This window comes from Falco peregrinus, chromosome 3, assembly GCF_023634155.1.
Source record: "Falco peregrinus isolate bFalPer1 chromosome 3, bFalPer1.pri, whole genome shotgun sequence".
In the NCBI taxonomy this organism is placed as follows: domain Eukaryota; kingdom Metazoa; phylum Chordata; class Aves; order Falconiformes; family Falconidae; genus Falco; species Falco peregrinus.
In genome coordinates, this window is record NC_073723.1 from 1,557,141 (window position 1) to 1,577,643 (window position 20,503).

The 20,503-nt window shown below is 40.4% G+C and overlaps 1 protein-coding gene across 1 annotated transcript; it reads right to left on the reverse strand.

Moving 5' to 3' along the window:
• Positions 1–51: 51 nt before the first annotated feature.
• TMEM71 (transmembrane protein 71) lies at positions 52–11,405 on the reverse strand. Its single transcript, XM_055798680.1, has 8 exons — positions 8,825–11,405; positions 7,324–7,395; positions 6,186–6,219; positions 6,007–6,096; positions 5,084–5,253; positions 4,387–4,566; positions 2,947–3,843; positions 52–632 (listed from the first exon to the last, which is right to left on the reverse strand). The coding sequence occupies exons 1-7, from the start codon at positions 8,970–8,972 to the stop codon at positions 3,764–3,766; spliced, it is 774 nt and encodes a 257-aa protein (XP_055654655.1). The 5' UTR covers positions 8,973–11,405; the 3' UTR covers positions 52–632; positions 2,947–3,763.
• Between the last annotated feature and the right edge of the window lie 9,098 nt (positions 11,406–20,503).

The window sequence follows — 20,503 nt, forward strand, 5'->3', positions numbered from 1 at the left end:
AAGATTTTTTTTTATTATAAAATTAATTTATTAAGTCATTTACCTCTGATGTAATACATGGAACTCCCCACAGCCACACTGCAAATTTCTAACTGTATTGCGATTTAGAGGATAGGATAAAGCAGGTGTCATTGAGTTAAAACTCGTAAGTTTTGTGCAGGTAATGAGACACAAAGGAGCAGAAGTAGTTTATGCACTTTAGCTTAACTCCATAGTATTTGTCCAGGTCTGCCTGACTGGGTCAGTAACAAATCCATGCTGAGGAGAGGGATGTTTATGCAGCTGGTTGAATGGCACCACTGTGTGGCCCAAGGCCACTCCACAGAGCCAGAGAATAAAGGAGGGCCACTGGCAAGGCCTTGCACCTGCCCATTTATTTCATATTAAAATGCAGGCCCCTTCAAACAACGACCTTTATAGCTGTACCTTTTGCTAGTACTATTAACTTTTTAGTTGAGAACATAGCTTCAATTCAAGATAATAAATTTGAAAAAGAAAAAAATCCTGTTCTTTCTGTGTTCAGTATTTTAAATGATGTATCTACACCGTATTGCACAGAAATACCTGTTATTTTGTTATGCTCAATACCAAGGGGTTTGTCATCCCTTTTGTAGAGATCCTGTGTGATAGTTCTGTAGAAGGAAATACAAAATTCACAATTATTTAAATTGCAGTATACTAAGGTGTGGTGTGGTGACCCTGGCTAGCTGCCAGGTGCTCACCCAGCTGCTCTCTTACTTCCCCTCCTCAACAGGACAGAGGGAGAAAATACAAAGAAAAGCTCAAGGACTGAGATAAGGACAGGGAGATCACACACCAGTTACTGCCATGGGCAAAACAGACAGAACTTGGGGAAATCAATCTAATTTATTGCCAGTTAAACAGAGTAGGACAATAAGAAACACCTCCCTCCACCCCTCTGTTCTTCACAGCTTAATTTTACTCCAAAGCCTCGTACCTGGTTGTCCTGATTTAAACCACAGTTTGTTATAATCAGTATATATGTAGGTCCTGGTTTGCCAAATTCAGTTAAGCTGTAGGACTTCTTGTCTGAGCAGGTAACTTCTCACTTGTGATGAGCATAAAAGAAGTATTCTCTGTGCACTAGTGACTGAAAAGCTCTCAGAGCATATTTGTTTTCCTCTTGTGAAGAACATCTTTGTTTATGACTCAGGGTTAAACTATTCCAGAAAGCAGTACTTTGGAGCATGCGTCTGCAACACACTAGTCCTAACCTGGTGGACTTGAATTTATTGGGCATGACATAGTAATAAAGTGTAATATACCATCCTTGAGTATCCGAGGTATTGGGCCAAGACCCTTGGGTGCTCAAAACACGAGACTATCATTGCAATATGGCTCTCCAGGTTGTGCCATCTTGTCTCTAACTTCCAATATACTCAACTCAAAGGTTAAGAGGTCTGCCAGATAGACATGTTGCCCTTGGGACACATTGAGCTCCTGCACCCTGACTCAGTTTCAGAAACAATGTCCCTTTTGAGCTTCACTTTCACCACACAAAAATTCAGATAAGCCCAAATGTTTTTAGTCTTGGCAGCATTTTAGATTTTACCAACTCCAAGGAATTTTCTGACACATAGAAAGTGAAAGAATGGCAATTCATAAATCCAGCACAAGCACACATGCTTTCAGCATGGAGCCCTACATGTAAGCTTGCTCACATAATTCAGAACTGAATATGGAAGTCTTTTTCTCCAGGATTTAGAAGCTACAGCTTTGTGCAAAGCTTGAAATAAAGCAGTTTGAAACAGCAACATCAGCACCTTTATTCAATGGATCAGACTGATTTAATACTTCTAAGACATTTACCAGACTAAAATATAAGCCAAAGGCAAGCTCTGACCTGCACCTAATGATGTATTGGGTTAGAAGGGCCAAGTCATATCAGTTCTGTAGTCCCTGAAAGGTGTTGATGGGCCTAGCACCAGTTAGCTGTTCTGATTTTTTCCAGTGGGGAAAAAAAAAAAAAAAAAAGGCTTGGTTTGTTGGCCTGCAAGTGCACTTCACTTCAGTGCAAGGCTCAAAAGCAAACCTCAGCATTCATAAGAATTTACTATACTTGGTTTGTCTCTGCATCTTCATGTTGTGGCATATTAGGTTTATCTTCTTTTTTCTGCAATTGAATAGGTGTTACAACATAAATTGCACATTATGAAAAGGCAGTTTTTCAAAATAAACAGAAAGTTTCTATGAATACTGTCCTCATTTCAGCTGGGATAGATACAGTGCTGTGTTTTGGCTCTGATGTGAGAAAAATGCTGATAGGACACTGATGGTTTTAATTGTTGCTGGGTAATGTTTGTACTAAGTCAAAGATGTTTCTGTTTCTTGAGCCCTGCCAGTGAGAGGGCTGGAGAGACACAAGAAATTGTGAGGGGCCACAGCCAGGACAGCTGACACGAACCAGCCAAAGAGGTATTCCATACCGTATGACAACATGCTGAGTATATAAACTAGAGGAAGAAGAAGGAAGGGGGGGGATGTTTGGAATGATGGCGTTTGTCATTGCAAGTAACCCTTAGGTGTGATGGAGCCCTGTTTTCCGAGGATGGCTGAACCACCTGCCTGCCCATGGGAAGTGGTGAATGAATTCTTTGCTTTGCTTTGCTTTTTGTGTGTGTAGTGCTTTACATATTAAATTGTTCTTATCTCAAGCCTCAAGTTTTACGTCCCTTTCCAATTCTCCTCCCCATCCCTCTGTTTGAGGGGAAGCGAGCAAGTAGCTGTGTGGTGTTTGGTTGCTGGCTGAGGTTAAACCATGACAAATACAAATCAGAAACAGGAAAAGCCAAATCCTCCATCAGTAACTTCAGATAATGCCTGCTATCTTTTGACATGAAAATAACAGAAGGACTCTCTCCTTCCTTTTCTTAATTTAAAATTTCTAAATTCTTCTATTCATCACATGACACTGGAGCCACTTACCAAAAGTTAGTTGCTTTGGAAAATGTGTCAAGTCCAAAGAAAGATGACATAGCAGCATCTTGGGACAAAAGAAATGTGAAATTCAAATGCAAAATCCTGTAACTGATTGAAGGTTACATTCTGTCCCCATATGCCAACATACTGCTCTTATAAGCATTAATAAAAGCTGTGGATATACATCCAATGATGGATTTTGGTCCTCAGATGTGACTCATTTAGTAAAATATTTTGTGTTGAATATAAAGAAAATCTGTACTTACAAACTAAAATTATCAGCAACAAAGTGGAAGCCAATGCTCCCAGAAAATACCTGAGAACACAATAATACCCATAAAGGTTAGAAAAACCCAAGAGATGCATATTGGGTTAATAGACATGAAGCCTGGGTGGGAGGAGAGAAGGTTCTTGCAGATGAACCCTCTGAACTCTGGTAGGTCAATTGCAGTTGGAAACTTTAAATTACTTAAGCCATTGAGGATAACCACCTAGAAAGAAAAAACATAGCATTCCCAGACTTAAAGAATCACCTATGTTGGTCACTTAGAAAGAGATGGATCCATTCTGGTTCTTCTCAGCCTTTCAGAACCCCTGCCCAAGCTCACTTGACATAGTGGTTTTCACATCTGTATACATATTTCTTACTTTTGTGCATATCTGTATAGCTCAGATATTTGCCTGCATTGACTGTTATGTGAAAAAATGTTTTCACAATAAGATACATCTAACTTTGAAAATGTGACCCTTAATTTATGTTTTATTCACCAGTTGAAACAGAGTAAGCACTAATATCAGAAACAACAAATCAAAGAAATAACAATTACCTTGTACACATTGAAATTATTAAATGCATGATCAGTGCAGCCATCTGAGAAAGGACATTTTGCACTGCCCTGGATTCTAAAAGACAATTCAGAAGGATTATTTTCATGAGTTTTCAGGAAAGTAAATATATGACAGGAGGTGTTTGCAAAGACTGCCTTCAGCCTGTGAGGCCAGCCTCTTCAGTTTCTTTTTAAGGGAGTTTGCTTACAGTGATTCAAAGCAGAAACCTAATTTTCATGCTTTGAGTGTCTCTCAGGAGTCTTCCCACCCCCCACCACAGAGAGACTATGCCCTCCATGCTCTCAGAAAACAAGCCTTTCTGAATAATTGCCTGTTTCAGTTTTTGCTCCCATGCCCTTTCCTCCATTTTCCTCTTCACTTTTTTCTTTTTCCATTTATCACTGAAAATAGGAGAGGCAAAGATGTGAGCAGGAAGGAATGAACAAGTAAATATAAATGTTAAGATTTTATTTTTAATCAGTCATTTAAAAGGTATGTTTCCGGAAATAGGTTCAATTCTGCAAAGGGGCCATATCAGTATTTTTAATGCACTTTATTATGCATTTTTAATGCATAATATTTTAAAATAAGACACATCAGAATAAGAATGTAACATACTTGCATTGCTCGAAGTCTCTTCATTTGCATTAATCATAAATGGAGAGCAGGATTCTGAAGCACAAAATGGTTTCTTGGGCTGAAGAAACTCATCACCTTTGGTGAGAGAGGCTCCATTAGATGCTAGAGTTTGCCTCTGCAGCACATGGCTATTACACTCAGAAGAAAAGTCCGAATCACCTACAAAAAGCACATATACAACTGAGATTACACAAAAGAAGAGCTTTGAGCCTTTGTGTTAATGAATTGGGGGTGGGGGGTGGATTAATTAATTAATTAATCACAGGGATGTTTCCAAATTGTTAAGGGTAGGGAATTGGCAAGTTAAATGTATGTATGCAGGAGAAAATATGCAGAGTAAAGACAAAACTGCACAGAGCATAACACAGTGAAGCTATCCCACCAGCCAGGTAAAAGCTGACTGTGCCAGATGTTAATGACAGCAGCATAAACATCACTGGTGACAACTTTGGATCCAAATTCAGTTTAAAAGTTCTTTTTTGGCACAAAGGTCTTTGCGGACTCATACTCTGTTTTAAAGCCCGGAGCTCAATTCACCACTTAAAATTCTGTCATTCTTTACCTGCACATCTTGGCAGACAGCCTCTGCAAAACCTATAGAAAGAGATGCTCAAGCCCCACTAAATATAGACTGTAATGTTGTAGCTCAATTACTTGGCACCCGATCAGGGCTTACCAGTATCATTCTGACTGGCTTTTAGTTTATGGAATCCGTCAAGCCAAGGATCATCTACATGAGAGGAGTCCGTATTGCTGAGGACAGTGCTGCTGAGCCATGACCTGGAGGCACTGAGATTGAACAAACTAGCAAGAGAGTGACAGATTTTTTTCCTTCGCCTGAATACACTAGAAAGAAAAGACACATTGTCAAGTAATAGAGTTAATTACTCTTGTTTAGTGGAGACAGAGCTCTAAAGCTTGCAGGACTGACATGAAAGACCCAGGTTCTGGGTGCTGTTCCTAGCCGTGTTCTTGACCCTGGGTATGTCACCAAGAATGACTGCTGCACCCTGCAATAACGTCAGCAAATGTATTAACAGAGCGGCAATATATCATGCTATTGTGATACTGGATGTACTACAGTTATTGGGCTCTACTACTACTGTGAGCAGTCTCATACTACCCACGAGTTTCACCCTATCGTATCCCATTTGGTGCAGCCTGAATCCACTGTACTTTCTGGAACTACATTTTATATACCTTCCTAAACTGATGTTTTTCTGAAATCACAAGATTTTTCCCTGAGTAAGAATTCCAGGACTAGACCTTTTTCTTACTTTTTTCTTATTCCTTATCATGGTAACACCCCATTGGCAAAATGAGCTGTAGCTCTCCTTTTTCATTATTGCACACAACTCCAATTACAGCAACAACTGTGTGCTGAAGAGTTTTTGGGTAGTAAGATTAGACATGACTGAAAATCAAGTTATTTCAACCACTGCACTCTCCAAACTAAATCAGTTGAGATGCTCCCATTAAGAAGCAATGCTGACCTTATGCTAAGCAAAATGTAGCCAGCCACACAGATTCCTCTGGATAAATCCAGAGATCTGGAGGCAATTGCCAACACTGAGTAAAATCTGCATATAGGTCACTTACCGGACAAAATTCTCTTTATATGTAACACTTGTCTGGGATGGTGTCAGTGTTATGTTGCCCTCCTCATCAGACAGAAAACTGTCTTCCATCAAAATGTAATAACCATTAGAAAGTAGTTGAGGGCTGAGGCGACATGTGGAAAGGGAGCCTGCCAGAGGATTAGTGGAACAATATTCTTAGGCAGGGTCATTGTCCAAAAAGGTGCAAGCATAACTGAAAGGGAGAAATTAAACCCTCCAATTTAGTGAATGTCTAGACAGAGCATACCCATGATTTGATAATAAAAAATTTACATTACCAGCTGATGGGGGCTGGTAATGACATAGATTTAAAATATGTGGATATAATAATGATATTACTTCTGGACCTAGGGGGTTTCAGCCACCTAGAGTGTGCCTGCATCACACTTTACAGAGCTTCAGATTATAGGAGGGCTTCATGCCATGTGGTGCGTGCCATGAATGCATGGAGCCAGCTTGAATTGAGAAGTGCAAGGTGTATTTCTGTGGCAGTGCACTTGGCCAAGGAGTCCTGCTAGATCTACACTTACCTGGAGCTGTCAGAGTATTAGAGTATTTTTTTGCTTCTCTGAGTTACTCTGCATGGCACAAACCTGAGTGCCTCTGAACCTGGCAGGATTTGTTTGCTTTTTATAATCTAGCCATATTTAATGAAGATTTGAGGATACATGACTTTCAATTCTCACAAATCCTAGAACACCATGCAGCTAGAACAACATGGGATAAAGTCTACACATGGTGATAACTTCATCCAGCACTGCAATATAATTGACTTTGAGATGAAATACAGCACAGAAAAACACACTATGTGGTATTTAAAATAGGGGTACCTCGGAGTACTGTAACGACAGAGGTGAAAGGATCTAAATATTTCAGACATTTAACTCAGCTCAAGTAAAAATGGGTTTACGGATAGTCCTTTCTCCTCAACATCTTTGAGTTCCAAGTGGCCATGCAGTGACATCTGTGGAAAGAATAGACTGGATTGATTCAGTGGCTGACGTGGGTTTCAGTAGCAGTTTAACTATCCCATATGGCATGTCACACAGGGAGACTGTAATTTCAGTGGAGGGAAAAGCAGGTGGAACAGAGGTACTCCAAAACCTTGTAATTGCCAAGCTAATGCTTCCAATCTCCACAGCAGTATTTCTGGACTTTCATTTAAAGCAGTAATTAAATTAAAATCAGCACTATAAATCTAAGTATTTAGTTTTGTATAAAAAAAGCCCCAAAGGGATTTTACAACATCTCCAATGAAATAAAAATAAAAGTAAACAAGTATAATTTTCCTCAATACCTTGGAAAAATATGTTGTGAGAGGCTGCGTCTATGTTCACCATTAAACGCTGTTGAATCTGCAGAGGCAAAGGCCAAATAAGAAGGAGTCATTATATCCAGTGACAGCTCAAACAGCTGACAGGTCTTCACTGACAGAAACCTTATGCATATCAAAAAGATCATAAAAGAAGTTAAAAAAGAAAAGGACATTAAGGGAGACATTAGAGGAGATAAAACAGATGAAAGATTGTGGGAAAAATGTAGTGTATATTGGAAAGTCATCTCAACCAGGACAACACAGAATCAGAGCCAATCATAATCAGACACTTGTACACTGCACAGCTTACAACCTTGAGAAAAATAATTATGGACACAAACGCAATAGCTGCAGTAATTTTAAGTGTTTTCCCAGAAACCTACTTCATGCAAAAATTAGTACATGTACTGGTGATAGATAAAGAGTAGAATGGAAGTACCCCCATTACAATATATTTTTCAGATGAAAATTGCAGATATAGCACAAACAGGCATAGGGATAGCAACACTGACAAAGATTTGACAATAATACTGTGGCAGGATACTAAGGAAATAGGATTTGTCTGGATTACCATGGATCAAGTCTGCAAAGTGCTACCAGATGTTCAGCATCTGACAGAATCAATCTTAAGAAATATGAGCAATGGTTATCCATAGAAAGAATTTATGTCTGCAATTACATAGAAAGATAAAAGATATGATCTTTCCCTGTAATACCTTGCCTCTGCTGTATCTTTAGATCTTCAAGCTTACAATAGCATTAGTAAAAGCCCACCATTCACCTACAAGAGGAGATAGGTCTAAGAGAAAGTTGTGGTTTTTTTTTAAAATGTTCAATTACGAGCTGAGGTAAAGAAAGGACATGAAGGTCAGTGTTTCCACTTTGGTACTCTTTTTTATTTTTATCTGGAACTCAATTGTCAGTCACAGCCTAGATGTGAAGGCTGACTGAGCCTTGGGACCAGGCAGGGTCACCAAAGATAGGAAGTAAAACCTTCCACAGTACTTTTTACCACTCAGTCCTATTACCCTACTCCCATACGTGCTGTTTCTCCTACACTTTGGGGAAAAAAAAACAACCCAAACCGTTCACTTTACCATGAGAAAATTATGCTCTAACCCTTGCAAAAACAACATGAGGAAGAGACAACTGGAAGAAACTTGGTGGAGATACAAAGAGATCAAGTAGTATTAGTCAGAATGCCACACAGCCAGTTGTACAAAAAGGGAGAGCAGTGGTGTATTTCATAGACTGACATGTTGTAGGCCTATTTTTTTCATATACAATTAGGTCCTGAAATAATTTCTCTTATTTTAAGTAAAATCATTATGTTAAACTGTGCAAAAACAAACTGAAAACCAAGAAATTAATCCAAACCCTACAAGAAAATACAGGCAGAACTCCATAGGTGGTTTTCAGATCTGGATATAAACTAAAATCAGCAAAATTCCAAATCTTATCAGTCAGACAAGATTTGTTCCACTACAGAGGTTTTTATTGAAAGCTCTGACAAATGTGCACAAATTTACTTGCTTCTTGCGTCGATGCAACATGTGATATTCCATACATCTTGAAAAGGACTGTTTCATACATGCTGGGCTAACAGTAATATGGATTGTGTGTAAAAGCATTTACAAAGAAACAGAAGTATGTTTTATTTTGTCTTTTCTGAAAATTAGGATGTGTAAGATAGTATCTTCAATATATATTACATAATTAGTTGTATTCTCACTTAGGCAAAAATGAATGACTCTAGGGCAGATTTGTTTGTAAAGGGATATAGAAATATACCTCACCATCAGTTATACCTGCTACAACTCTTCTGAGAGTGAAACTTTCCAGCAACTAAAACCCACAACACAGTTGTATTGCATGTGGTTTTTTTCAGTTACAATAATATAAAGTAACAACTGCTAAAAAAGAGTAACTTTTAAGAATAGTATCTTACCTATAGGTAGTGCTTACACTTAGAAAGTGTTGGCACGTACTAATCCAAGTGGCCGTACAAACCACAGTCCTTCCTTTACTAATTTGAATTGTCTCCTAAATTTGCAAGTATGTCTCTGCAGGATGCTTATTTATCTGCCACCCTCCAGAGAAGTAAAATCTAAGGTAAAATAGAGTAAATACATATGTTTATAAAAGAAAGCAAGAGCTATACATATGCAAATACATTACTGGGGAGGCGATGACTTTCCCTCTGCTGAAGAACAGTTAATAAGCAGTTGTAATTTGCTTTCAAACTATTTTAAGTAATAATAATACCAAGCTTTTTTAAACAGTCATAGAACAGGCAATCCTATAGATTCTTTTGCTACCCTTGATCATGAGTTTTATTTCTTTCTCATGCATTAATGAAGAGGGTTCCTGAAAATCATAATTCAATCAATGCTGGAGAAAGCATGGAAACATCATGCTGTAGATAACGCTGCACAGTGTTCTGCTTTCATTTAATATTCAGTCCCATTTCTGGGCAATTAATAGCATGAGAAGCTATGGTAACAATATAAGCAAGCCAAAACAAAGCAACTCAACCACCACTGTATGATAAAGCAGTAATATTATATCTCTAATCCACAAAATGAGCATCAGTACAGAACCTTTAAACTATAACATGAGAAAAGGCCAACAGCTTTAAGAAATCTCACTAAAAGTGAATCTGAGGTGAATGCAGCAATATTTTATGTCAAGAATTCAAATAAAAGTTTACGGAAAAAATTCCCCTTGAATTTCAAAACAACCAAAAGCCCATGTCATAATATAAACAAAAAGTCACTGTCCAAAATCGTCGGTTTTAATTTCCTTTTCATCCAAAAATCAAATAAACCTCAGTGCCAATGATGCCCTCAATTGGTAGCCAGGAGTCCCCTGCCTATATTTACATTCTAAATACTTACATTAGTCTGTACCAAAATACAGTGCTAACTATTAAATTAGCTGAAGCCCAAGCAATCAGTTTAATTCTATTGTACCTATCAAACAAGTATCTACAAAGATAGGTTTTTTTGTTCGCACAGATTAGTGATTTTTGAAGAGTAGTCTAGTCCTTCCTCCCTGCAGGTTATGATAACAGTATTCACAAAAAACCAAAACTTCCTGAAGAGCGATATAGAAATTAATCCAAAGCTTAGTTATTCCTCAGCTGACAAATACATTAAGAGATAAATATGGGCAAAATCTTCCAAATCTTGAAAATCCATTTCACTCTTAACACATGTATGCAAAAAAATTTCACACCACCAACATGAGAGCCTCTGAGATGTTAAGTGGAGGGTGCTCTTTCTGCAACTTCGTGGAAGAGATTAGCCCTGAGTCTTTGGAAAGGCAGTCCTATGAAGTCCCCTGTTTCCTTTTGAAAACAGCCTGTGCAATCGGCGGCACAGAGGCAAAATGAGGTCATGCTTCCTGTAAAGTAGCCTCACATCAGAAGCATTCATTTTGAAAAGCAAACTGAAGATTAAGATTAGCCCAGTGAAAGCTTTTGCAGGCTGTTGTGAAAGACAAGATACACTATAAATAACATTTCATTCCAACGATGAAATGGAGAACAAAGACCGAACCTTTTCTCATAAAGAAAAGTGACAGATTTTTGTTTCCGCTTTACTTTTCTACCTCACCCAGAAAACCCTGAAGTGGTATACCCAAATCACTCAGTTTGTTGAAATACTTGTGAGCCTGATGGGCTTTGATGTAGGAAAATGATCCAGCTACCAAAAAAAGCTGTGTATGGTAACAAGACATTTTGCAAAAGCACTATTATGTGCATTTGGTGAGAGTTCAGAGTTGCTTAAGTTTCACGGTCAAAAACATTATTGTGAATACATACCATGCAATGTTAAGGTACATTCCTTTGAAAGGAGAATGGAATAAAGCCATTTGTAAACATATTAATTGTTCCACTCTGTATGTTTCATACTTATGTAAGGTATCGATTCATCATACCTTAAAGCATACAAAAATAAAGTCAAATCAACATAAGGGAAATGGACCCTGAATAAGATGTCCTAGTAATCAAAATAATTTGTCTATAGAACTCTTACAAATGTAATATAAATCAGCAGCTTGACACTGAAGAATTATACAACCTTAGGGAGCAAAACTTCGTCTCCAGACAAATAGGTAAAACATGCTTGTAGGTATCTCTCCTGATGCTTGTATGTAACAGTGACAAAAAGAAAGCATAAATCTAGTAAAATATGATTTATTTGATTTAATGATAGGGTTCTTTTCCCCTGGAGAAGGAAAAATACTTCCACTGATAACAAAGGAATGTAAATTCTCACCTCACAGAAAAGGGAACAAAAATAGCAATTAGGCAGTTAGGATGCTACAAAAGACCTTCTGTTTGGGAGCTAAACTAAAATAAATATTTTAAGGTCCTTTTGCTCAAACTTGAAATACAGGGATACATTTGTTCTTCACTTCTTTTATTTTAGTGGAATTATGCCAATGAAGAAATTTAGTCCAACACTATTTCCATGCGTGCATGGGCTTCACTACAGTAGGATTTCCCTGTCTCCCTGCCTCTCTACAGGCAATGGACATAAATTCCCCATGGTCTTTAAAACTAGGTCACCTACTGAAGAATTTCTATGCATACATTAATTTACTTCTCGGGTGTATTTCTGGTTTCTTTTTATATTTGACTCAACAGGAAGCAGTTAATTCTGAGCTTGGGCTGCGTTTTTGTAGGAAAATTGGCATTTCATTTTTGTCTATATAGTTAAATTATATTGTGTCTATATCATATTTAGACTTAGAGATGTTTTCTTTTTTAATCACTACCATTCATCACTATTCCACAAGTTTCTGATGCATAAACTTTGTGCATTAGTGAATATTTTATTGGTAGATGTTAGCCTATAATTTATATATATACACACACACAGGTTTATATACAGCTTTTTTTGTTGTTGTTGCTCTCCCTGTTGCTTCTCAAACTGCCCAGCCCACCTCAAGCCCCACCTCAACTATCAGATTTCAAATTTGAGAAAATGAATATGCTAACAAGCTTGCTGTTCAGTAGTTTTATGCTTGTTGCATACAAGTTCAACCCACAAAAGGAAGGAAATGAGATTACAGTCTGGAACACTGCATATCTTTCCACTCTTCTCCTAGGCTTACTCTACTTTTGACACTGCTAATAAAGAAGAAAGCATATTGCTAGTGGGAAACATATTGTGCGGGTTCTGGCAGCCCAAGAAAGGCAAGGCTGGTGGGACCTCCCTGCCTGAGGTTCTACCAGCTTCAAGCCTGAGCATGTGTACACGGTAGGCACACGCACACAGAACAAGTGTATACACCACATATATACATACATACACAGCTGGCCACACAGATAACAAAGGCAAAAATAGAGAGCACTCACCCAGACAGCACTGACGGCCTCATCCTTCTCACCTCTCTGGCTGAACAGAACAGAGGTCCACTAGTGAGAGTACAGAGATACACACAGCTGCACAAGCTGGATCCCTCCAGCAACGGAGCTCAGACACTCCACCTGCCCAGCAGTTGCCCCAGATCCCAGTCTCCCCAGTTGCTGGCACCTGAACATTTGAGACCTCAGGGACACAGCCTCACTGCAGGTGTTGGTACAGACCACCACACACTGAGGTACAGCTGTTCAGGATCCCCCTGGTCCTCAGCAGCCCACTCCCTATGTCATTGCCCGTAGAGACACCCCTGGCCGTAACATGTCCCATGCTCCCAGGCAGTAACCCCCCTCAGTCCTAAAGGTGCTCTGGTGTTCACTCATCTGGGTGGGTTTCATGCCTGGACACAAGGACTGAGGTTCCTCTGGGACAGCCCTGGGAGAGGCCCACACAGGTTGTTCCTTCCCCTGAGTCCTTAATTTGGGTTCCCACTTGTCATTGTGCCCTTATGTTCCTCTGGCTTGATGCAGAAGGGCCTTTGATGGGTTGACAGCTCCTGGAATGGGCCTGGGAGCAGCTGCAGTAGGGTATTATTTGGGTTTCCCTCCTGCTGTTGACTCTCTGTGCTCCTTTGTGGGTGTGCAGATCAGCTTTTAGCACTATTACTCCATAAGTCTGACATCTCACCAACCCACCGTGACTCACTGCAGTGCACTATTATGCTAAACATGCAATTTTCAGAAAGGGTGTTTTGCCTGGTAGAGTGAATTGAGTGGCTGTGTTGGAGGAACTAGAATGCTTATTGATAAAAGGCAGTCGAGAGCAATCTGACACTTCACTAATTCTCTGAATCTCCTGGAGAGCTCACAGCCTTTAGCTTTTCCACCAGCTTCGGTGACCATCAAATCAGGCCATTTGTCCATAGCACAGCTCTTTTCTAATGCTGTTTACATAGTATTCAACAAGAAAAAAGTATTCTGAGATATCTGAAAATTAATTGAAACATTAAAAAAACTAGCAGGGGAAAGGCTGGTCGTGAGAAAGTCAAAGCAGACACACTAGGTCAAACTGAAGGTCTATGAAACTCTCCCTGACGGCAGCCTTGCTGTAGGGAAAACTAAGACTCATTTTAATTCACCTTTGTGAATGATAACATTTTAAGCTAAGTGCATTCCCTTATGTAGCAGAACCACCTAGCAATGTTTGAGGTACTCTGGTAATTAAAAATAATCTCACAAATCCAGGCATTTTATTTCAATTTGAAGAGAAGCATGACCCTGCATAAAGTTAGCACTGCAGTTTACAGAACTGACACACCATATATGATTTTAATAACCTTATCAGGTCAGCTGTATGAACAAAAATTTATTTGCTTTTAAAGAGGAACAAATTAGTTTTTTATGTTATCAGATGGAAATCCCACTCCACCCTATCAGATACTTTCTTAGTTTCAGGCTTGATCAGGCAACACGGGTCATTTCTGTTTTGCTTGGTGGAGTACAATGCATAGACTTGCAAAACTTAGAATTAGCTCTGAGCTTGCTGATACATCCACACTGCTTGGATCTCAACAACAGCGTACCTGCAACAATGCTATGTCACCTACCGCTGCATTACAGTACACACACAATCTAGACAGACAAAAAGTGTTTAGAAAGGATCCAGATCAAGCAGACCCAGAATGTGCAATGATACTGCTCTGTGCAAAGCCATGACCAGTCTGTATTGCATCTCCTTGCTCTGACCGTATCGTATCAGAAGGAAATTTGGTTGGTATATAACTTGATGTAGACATGGGAATATGCTTGAGAGGAATTTTACACAATTTCACATGAAGATATAAGAGCAGTATAAAAGCATACATGGGGAAAAGAAGTGCTTCCATTAGAATCTGCAACTCCCTCACCTTGCATCCAAAAATACTGCTTCTTTTTAAACTATTTTATCAGAGAAAGAAAACAAAAAGAACAGGCTAATACTCAAATCCATCAGTCAAGATAGAAATTATTTGAGGTCCCTAATCGACCTTGGCTGGGTCCTCATTAGAGTTCTTTGCGAATTTCCTCACAAGAAGATCTGACTATTACTGAACAAAAAGGTAGGGACACTAAGAAAAGCAACAAACACATCTGTGCTAAAAGCTGGCTGACATGATTTTATTAAGGATTACAAAAGTTAGAATTGGCACTCCATAGCATCTACAGTGACTAGAAGCAGCCAGGATATGGACAGCTGTTGGCCAGTTATGTTCTAGAAGGATCTTATTTGCAGAGAATAGAAACATTAATGCACTGATCACTGATCTGAATGGAGAACAAGTGGGAATCGGGCTTCAGGTGGCAGAGGAAGTGCTGCATGAATGGTGTGTTTGTGGTGCCAAGGCTAGCAGGTTATCAAGCTTCCAGCACAAACCTACATGCAGCATCTTAGGACACCCAGACTGAGAAGGAAAAGATGGGGACTAAGTTAGGTAGGACTGTATGGGTAGACCGATCACTTTCAGCTCTAAAGGGTATAAAAGGGCATGTCCACACCCAGCACAATGTGGCCAAACTAGGAAGAACCCATAAGACATGGTGAAGACTCGACTGCCCACATTCCTTGTCTTCTGTGTCACCACAGTTAATGCTGGACAGATCACCTGCACAGCAGCACCTTGGTGGCTGAAAGCTGAACAAACCACCAACATACACACAGCTTTAGGGTACCACCTAGGTGCTCTAACTAGACACATAACATTTGAATCTTTGGTTGGGAGATTCCTTCTTACATTATGCGTCCCAAAGTGAAAATTAATGTTCCTCTGGCGGCAGTGATGTACTGTTGATCAGTGTACCTGCCAGTCCTGAAGTGATCTGCACGGACAATGGTGGAAGGTCTTGTACTGATGTGCAGTAACGCTTTTGGCCAACATATGATTCTAAAGGTTCATAGTACGTTTTATACACACTGAAAATCTATAGTTGAGAAGGTGTTGGAACTGCTGGTTCCTGAGACAACAGTACTGGCAAAATACTGATGATATTGACGTCATGGTCATTTCTATGACAAATCACACTGACTGATGCATAAATAAAGACAAATAACAATTGACAGTTATACTCCAACAACATTCTTTTAAATGCCTGTCTTCCATGTGCTGTTGTACACGGTACTCTTATCAGTTGTCTTTCTATCTGTATGACTACTGTAACCTGACAGTGACTGAGCTCCTCTCTCCTTGTATGCCAGTAATTAAGCAAAGTCTAAATTGGTGAAGCTTCTACTGACAGCCTGCAGGCCTTTGTGGAGCCATTTGCAATTTTTCCAGCTACGCCTGTGCCATACCTACTTGTTGCATTTCCAGCTGGATTGAAACTGATGTCCTGGACTAATTCAACTGCTAGGGAGAGGAAAATCACAGGCAGCCCTGGTATCCAGTGGAGGATCATGATATGCTAGAGCTATAGTGGGTTTATAGCTTGGATGCTCTATAGCATTGCATAAAGATCAAAGATTTGAATGTGGTCTACAAGGCAATTGAGGACAGAGACCAGAACTCTGATAGCCTTCCAGCAACCTGTCCTTGTGATGCCAGCACAGATCCAGTGGCCAAGTATCAAGAAAGAAATTATTCCTCCCATAAACAAATGTTTTGCAAGCATTCTAGAGGCAGGGTTGGACACTAAGGGCTAATCTCTTAATTGACAACCATCCTTAAGCCCTTGAGAACACCCCAGTTTTCACAGAATCACAAAGGAGACAGGAAAATATCACACTAGTTTTACAAAGTGATTGGTATTTTCTGCTGGCAGATGTGATGCATATTTTGTCATTCTCACTCTTGGACTCCAGGAAGCTGGTCAGATATGAGCTCTGGTTTTCTGTTATCCTTCAGTCCAAGTTGCAAATTCTCTCCACACATCCATGTTGGCAACCTGACTACAAAATTATCCTTGCTAGACTGCATGATTTGCAGTGATTTGCCCGTTAGTCTCTCTTCTCCTCTTCCAGTACTCCACAATATCATTATGATGGCAATGAACATCCAGATGCTGAGTACTCAAACAGTGACTCCAACACAATTGTTGTCTTGGCAGGACATTCCTTCTGTCCCTTTCCCTTACTCACCCTGAGGTCAGCTCTCAAAAGTGGGAGACCATGAAAAACTTACCACTGGGATATGTTTGTGAGTCCAGTGCTCTGTTGGTTCACCATAAAGTACATGATGAATTTCAATCTCACAGGGAAATAATCTAGGAAATCAGTGCATAATGAGAGCAGGTATTAGCACCGCTTTTGCTCAGTACTGTAATCAACAAGGCTCTGAAAGAAACTTCAGTAAAATATTTACTGATGTGTTCTAATCTACAGAACATCCTCTAAAACCAAAACGCAGTCCAAGACATATGGCTGCAATATGTAAGGCAGAAGTAAGCAACACATTGCACAGTACTATTCCTGAGACAAAAGCATGATTAAACCTCCAGAGGTCTAACATTCATTGCAAAACAATATTCATAGCACAGCGAATGTTGAGTATGCCCCCATGAAGTATCAAACAGATACACAGAAAGTGGTATAACCAGGCTGTAACGTGGCACAGCAAAGCTGCCTTCATCCCTAATGGGTAGTTGCTCCCTTCCAGCCATGCAGAGTATCAGGATGTACCATTCTGCTAAGGGTAACATTCTGCTAACTTCACCTGCCTCCCAGGATTTCCTTTAACCTCCATCAACAGTCACTGTTTGCTCTTTCTTCTCTTTCTTTGTGTGGATTTGGGCTTCTTTCACTAGTGCTGGAACTGCCTGTATAAATACAAATCTCATTATCCACGTGGACTTAGCAGATTTCACCCCTTAGCATCCTCAAATTAACGTACTTCACTCTTACAATTCTGCTAGTAGCAGACCTTAGTGCTGGTTTAGAGCTTCATGTCACCTCTGCAGCATGCAGTGAAATACAGTGCTGTGGTTGCAATACCTGTCAGCAAACATACAGCTGTCTGGGAGAAACTATTCAGTGAGTTAAAGGCATTCTGCAAAGAACCAGTGAGCAGCTGAGCAAAAAATGTTCAGCTTCAGTGTCTTTCAAAACTGGAAAAGACTGGGGTTGGTGTCCCAAACCCAAGGGGTTACTATTTTGTTTGGTGTCCATGGCAATGGATGTCAGCTACTTTATTTTCCCATAGAAGGCCAGATGCTCCAAAACTCAGCCACTTTAGGATCTTTCGCAGCATCTGGAAAATTTAGGGCTTTAAAAGGAAAAGAGAAGTGTTTGGTGAAAGAGTGGAAATCTTCACAAAAGAAGGGCAGAGAAACTGAAGAGGAGGACACAGCAACTGATGAGGCAAGGTGTCAAAATGGACCAAGGAAGAGGCATGAAAAGGGTAGATCATGACAGACAGAGCCAGGTTGTGACCAAGGCACATGGATAGAGCAGGACAGAGGTGCTGCTGCACATTTGCTAGGCTGAGGCTGTGCAGGCACCATTTAAATATGAGCACCAGCAGTCACTTTATATGTGTCTTCCCACTATAATAAGGGCAAAAGCAACGATGAAGTTTTATTCCATTGACTGTCACCTCATGATTGCAGTATCTGACATTTAAAATAGTTCTTTTATGGACTAACCTGATCGCCCACAAGAAAAAAATAAATGGCAAAATAAAAAAAGTGATGTCTGGGTCTCTCGCCACAGTATCTTTTTTTGAAGGTGTTTGATCATTCTCCCAGATCCTTCCTGAACCCTTCCAGTTTTTTGATGGCTTTTCTGAACAGTAAGTTATTTTAGTATCAATGTACTGGTGCCAAGTGCAGAGATAATGTCACCTTTCTACTTCTACTCAGTATTTCCATGTGCATGTGGCTTTGCAAAGACTGCATTAGTCTTTTCAGCATCAACAGCACATCATGAGCTCATGCTCAGCTGATTATTCCCCCTCCAAGTCTTTGTGAGTCACTGACTGGCAAGATAAAATCTCCTATCCAGTCTGGTTTTCAGTTTATGGTCTGCATAACATTAACAATGTTAAAGACATGCTTCATGACATCAAATTTAGTGAGGAGCAGAAGTAACGAAATTTCCTTTCCTGCTTCTCTGCCTTGTGATATTCTGGTGTCTGAAGGAGAGAGAGCACTGAGCCTTTCTATCATGGAAAGGTCGACACAGTCACTCTTCCCTGCCCAGTTGAGCATTGTAACAAAACATGTTGGGATAATGTCATGAGACCTCTGTCTCTGTCAAGCTTCAAGAAAGGGAAAACGGAAGGCAGGCATGCAATGCAACCATCGGAGATGGTTTAGTGTTAAAAGAATAAAAAAAGGTCTCAGCCACATTTGCTACTCGTTGCCTTTATGGTGGAACATAGTAGCTGAAATGTGGTCCTGGACCATGCACAGGGTGGGGGAGGCACCGGGGTAGGCAGGTCAGGGCCAGTAAGGGCTCTGGGTGCCCTCAGGGGTATAGCAGGGCAGGGGTGAGTATACCTGAAATGGCAGAAAAGAAACAGGGACACTGGCTAAGCCTCCTTGAGTTCCTAACTGTTCTGACAATAGTGCAACAAAATGTTGCCTCATACTGCTGGACCACAAGTGGGCTTCTGCTGTTCTCAAGACAGCATGGTAGGAGTCACACCTAACACCTTGCACTGCAGTGTCCCTCCCTCTGAGTCCTTAATTTGGGTTCCCACCTGCCATTGTGCCCCTGTGCTCCTCTGGGCTTGAGGAAATGGGCCTTTGATGGGCCGATGGCTCATGGGAGCTGCCAGGCCAGGGTATTATTTGGGCTCCCTCTTCTGCTGTTCTCTCGCTGACCTCCTTTGTGGGTGTGCAGATGAGGTTTTAGCCCATATAACCAAACATCTGGGGTTTGCTGCACCTCTACAGTGCACCAGCAGCTCCACCTCCCTCTCCTGACAGCCTCAGCAGTGAGGTGATGCTCCTGGTGCCACACACTGCTCTGAGACCTTCTGATACCACAGCATAATCCAGTCTCTGGCAGCCAACAGAGCACGACTCAACCACCCACATGTACTCATCCCTATCCTCGCTACCTCTTTTACCTTTCTCCCATTTCCTTCTTCCTTGACAGAAGCACCTTCACTTTTTTAACAGCATCCTGATGCTGCATGTTCATTGCCACTCGGAGAGGTGTCACTGTCAACACAAAACTTTCACCATCAAGTCCTCTAAACAAAAGCCTGCATCAAAACTGCTCTCAGTGTAGTAAGAGCTGGAGAATTAAAATAAATGCAATGGCAACCTTTTTACTAAAAAGACATAATAGTGTTTCCCCCCCTTTTTTTTTGTTTTGCTTGCTTTGTTTTTTATCAAGCTTTCTTCCTCCTTCAGTCTCTTCTGCTTGCCACCACCATCTAGAAAATGGTAACAGGGAAAAATTAAAGGAGGAATAAAAAATCCCACAGCAAGTAAATACTCTAAAATATCTCACTGCACAGTCTCCCTATAAAGACTCTTCAAGTGGGAGGCAGCCTCACAGCAACTAACCAAAGCGGATGGGTTGACCTCAGACAGCAGCCAAACACCCACACAGCCACTTGCTTACTCCCCTCGCAGTGGGACAGGACAGAGAAGAGGAAGAACAGAAATGAGAATGTTTGTATATCCAGATAAGGACAGTTTCGTAAGTGAAGGAAAGCAAAAAAACCCCAACCCTAAATCAAACACTTCCTCCCAGCCCCCTGCCTCCTCAAGTAATGCAAAGGCAATTACTCACCACCTCCCATCAGCAGACCCAGGCCCAACCAGTCTCCCAGCAATGGACACCTTGGAAGACAAAACCCTCACCAT